General features: G+C 54.5%; 1 protein-coding gene across 1 annotated transcript in view; it reads right to left on the reverse strand.

Moving 5' to 3' along the window:
- The window catches only part of CCR6 (chemokine (C-C motif) receptor 6), a 29,860-nt gene that overhangs the window by 1,425 nt on the left and 26,301 nt on the right, over positions 1-2,134 (reverse strand). The window contains exons 4-5 of the mRNA XM_010843666.1: positions 653-762; positions 2-556 (exon numbers count right to left, since the gene is read on the reverse strand). Coding sequence (XP_010841968.1) covers positions 2-556; positions 653-661 — 564 coding nt within the window. The 5' untranslated portion in view covers positions 662-762. The remainder of the gene's footprint in view (position 1; positions 557-652; positions 763-2,134) is intronic.

The raw sequence follows: 2,134 nt of genomic DNA on the forward strand, positions 1-2,134 counted from the left end.
ACTTCTGGTTAAACGTGAAGGTCGAGCTGGAGATCAGGATGGACACTGCCCACACGGCCAGGCAGATCAGCTTGTGGTGAGCCAGGGTTCTGGAGCGGAGCCGGAAGGACTTGGTGGCCTGCACGATGGCGATGTAGCGGTCCAGGCTGATGCAGGTCAGCAGCAGCATGCCGCAGTTGAAGTTGATGGCGTAGATGCCCCGGGTCAGTTTGCACATGGCGTTGCTGAAAATCCACTCGCCGGTGGCGTGGTTGACCGCCCAGAATGGGAGGGTGAGGACAAACAGGATGTCCGCCACGGCCATGTTCAAGAGATAAACGTCCGTCATGGACTTGGCTTTCTTATAAAAGGCGAAGGTGACCACCACCAGAATATTGCCCAGGAGGCCGCAGACGCATATCAAGGAGTAAGCGACCGGCACAAAGAGCCCAGAGAAACTTCTGACCTCCTGCAAGGAACACAGAAAGCTGTCGTCATCCAGTAAGTAATCTGAACTGTTAGCTAATCCAAAGTAGTCCTCATTTGAATCGTAGACGTTGGTGGAATTCATTGGTTCCTGGAAAGTGAACAAAGATAGAGTCAGCTGCAGTGTAATCTTCTAGGAGCAAATTGACGGTATTACCCTCCCAGGCAAAGTAAAAAGGATACTCACCACTCTCATCCTGGAGCTGGATCTGGGCAGAAAGGCTGGGCCTGGGCTAGAAGGGAGTGGACTTTTTACCTCCTTGGGCTCACAGTGGAGAGAACAGGAGGGACGTGAACCTAAGGAAGAACGAAAGCAGAACGCACCACAGTTGAGTATTCTTGGAGAGCCAGAGAGTTTAGGAAATAGAATTCTTCCCATTTCAACACAAGAGTGCACAGCATGCTATTTTATACAGAAATACTCATTTAGAACTGGTGTCAGTAACCTCTTTCCATGGAAGGCCAGACGGTAAATATTCCAGAATCCGTAGGCCGTGTAGTCTCTGACACCACTGCTCAGGTCTGTTGGCAGAGCCTGAAAGCAGCTTCCGACAGCTGCGTGGACGAAAGGGCAGGCCAGCCGCAGGCCGTGGGCTGTGCTGCGTGGACGAGAGGGCAGGCCAGCCGCAGGCCGTGGGCTGTGCTGCGTGGACGAGAGGGCAGGCCAGCCGCAGGCCGTGGGCTGTGCTGCGTGGACGAGAGGGCAGGCCAGCCGCAGGCCGTGGGCTGTGCTGCGTGGACAAGAGGGCAGGCCAGCCGCAGGCCGTGGGCTGTGCTGGCCGATCCCCCATCTGGAGTGTAAAAACGGGTAATACCAGCGAAACCACAGGTTCACTCCGCAGAAGAATATTCTTGAAGAATTCAGTTTAATCGCAGTCAACAAGATGCCACTGAACAAAACCTGTGGAAGTGCAGATGTTGCTAGGATACTTATAGTTTATAGTCCTTGCTTGAAAATATTATATATACTATTAAAGACTGCATGGCTTCCCAGGTGGCGCTGGTGGTAAAAAGCCCGCCTGCCAATGCAGGAGACACAAGAGACCTGGGTTTGATCCCTGGGTCAGGAAGATCCCCTGGAGGAGGGCATGGCAAGCCACTCCAGTATTCTTGCCTGGAGAATCCCATGGACATAGGAGACTGGCAGGCTACAGTCCCTAGGGTCACAAAGAGTCAGACACGACTGAAGGGATTTAGGAGCCACAGATGTGTCCAAAATACACTCTCGCTAGCAACTACTGATCTGCTGGGGCAAACACACCCTCATCTTCAGAAACCAGGCCTCAGGGAGGAAGGCTCAGGCTGGTGTGGTTAGGGAAGGCTCCGTGGGCAGCACACTCTGGGGCCCTGGAGAACCAATCTCTGGCAGGTGACCACTCTGGCTGAAGAGGAATGCTGAGCCCTGGGTGTTTGTGAAGCCCCAGCCTGGCCGGGTCGGCTTGACCACCATTAAACAACCCCGATGGCGCTGAGGATGTGCTGGGAATGCCAATAGGGAGCCGCAGGGCTCCAAGCTCAAGAAGCTCACCGGGAGGCAGGTGCAGGCTGGAGCTGGGCCTTGCAGGAAGGCCTGTGAAATCCCTCACTTTGAAACAAACAGGCAGAGGGGAAAGGAGGACTCGGCGCTCTTCCCACACTCCCTCATCCCTCTTTACCTGATGTGGTGCAG

The sequence above is a fragment of the Bison bison genome, unplaced genomic scaffold (assembly GCF_000754665.1).
Source record: "Bison bison bison isolate TAMUID 2011002044 unplaced genomic scaffold, Bison_UMD1.0 scf7180017847681, whole genome shotgun sequence".
Classification (NCBI taxonomy): Eukaryota; Metazoa; Chordata; class Mammalia; order Artiodactyla; family Bovidae; genus Bison; species Bison bison.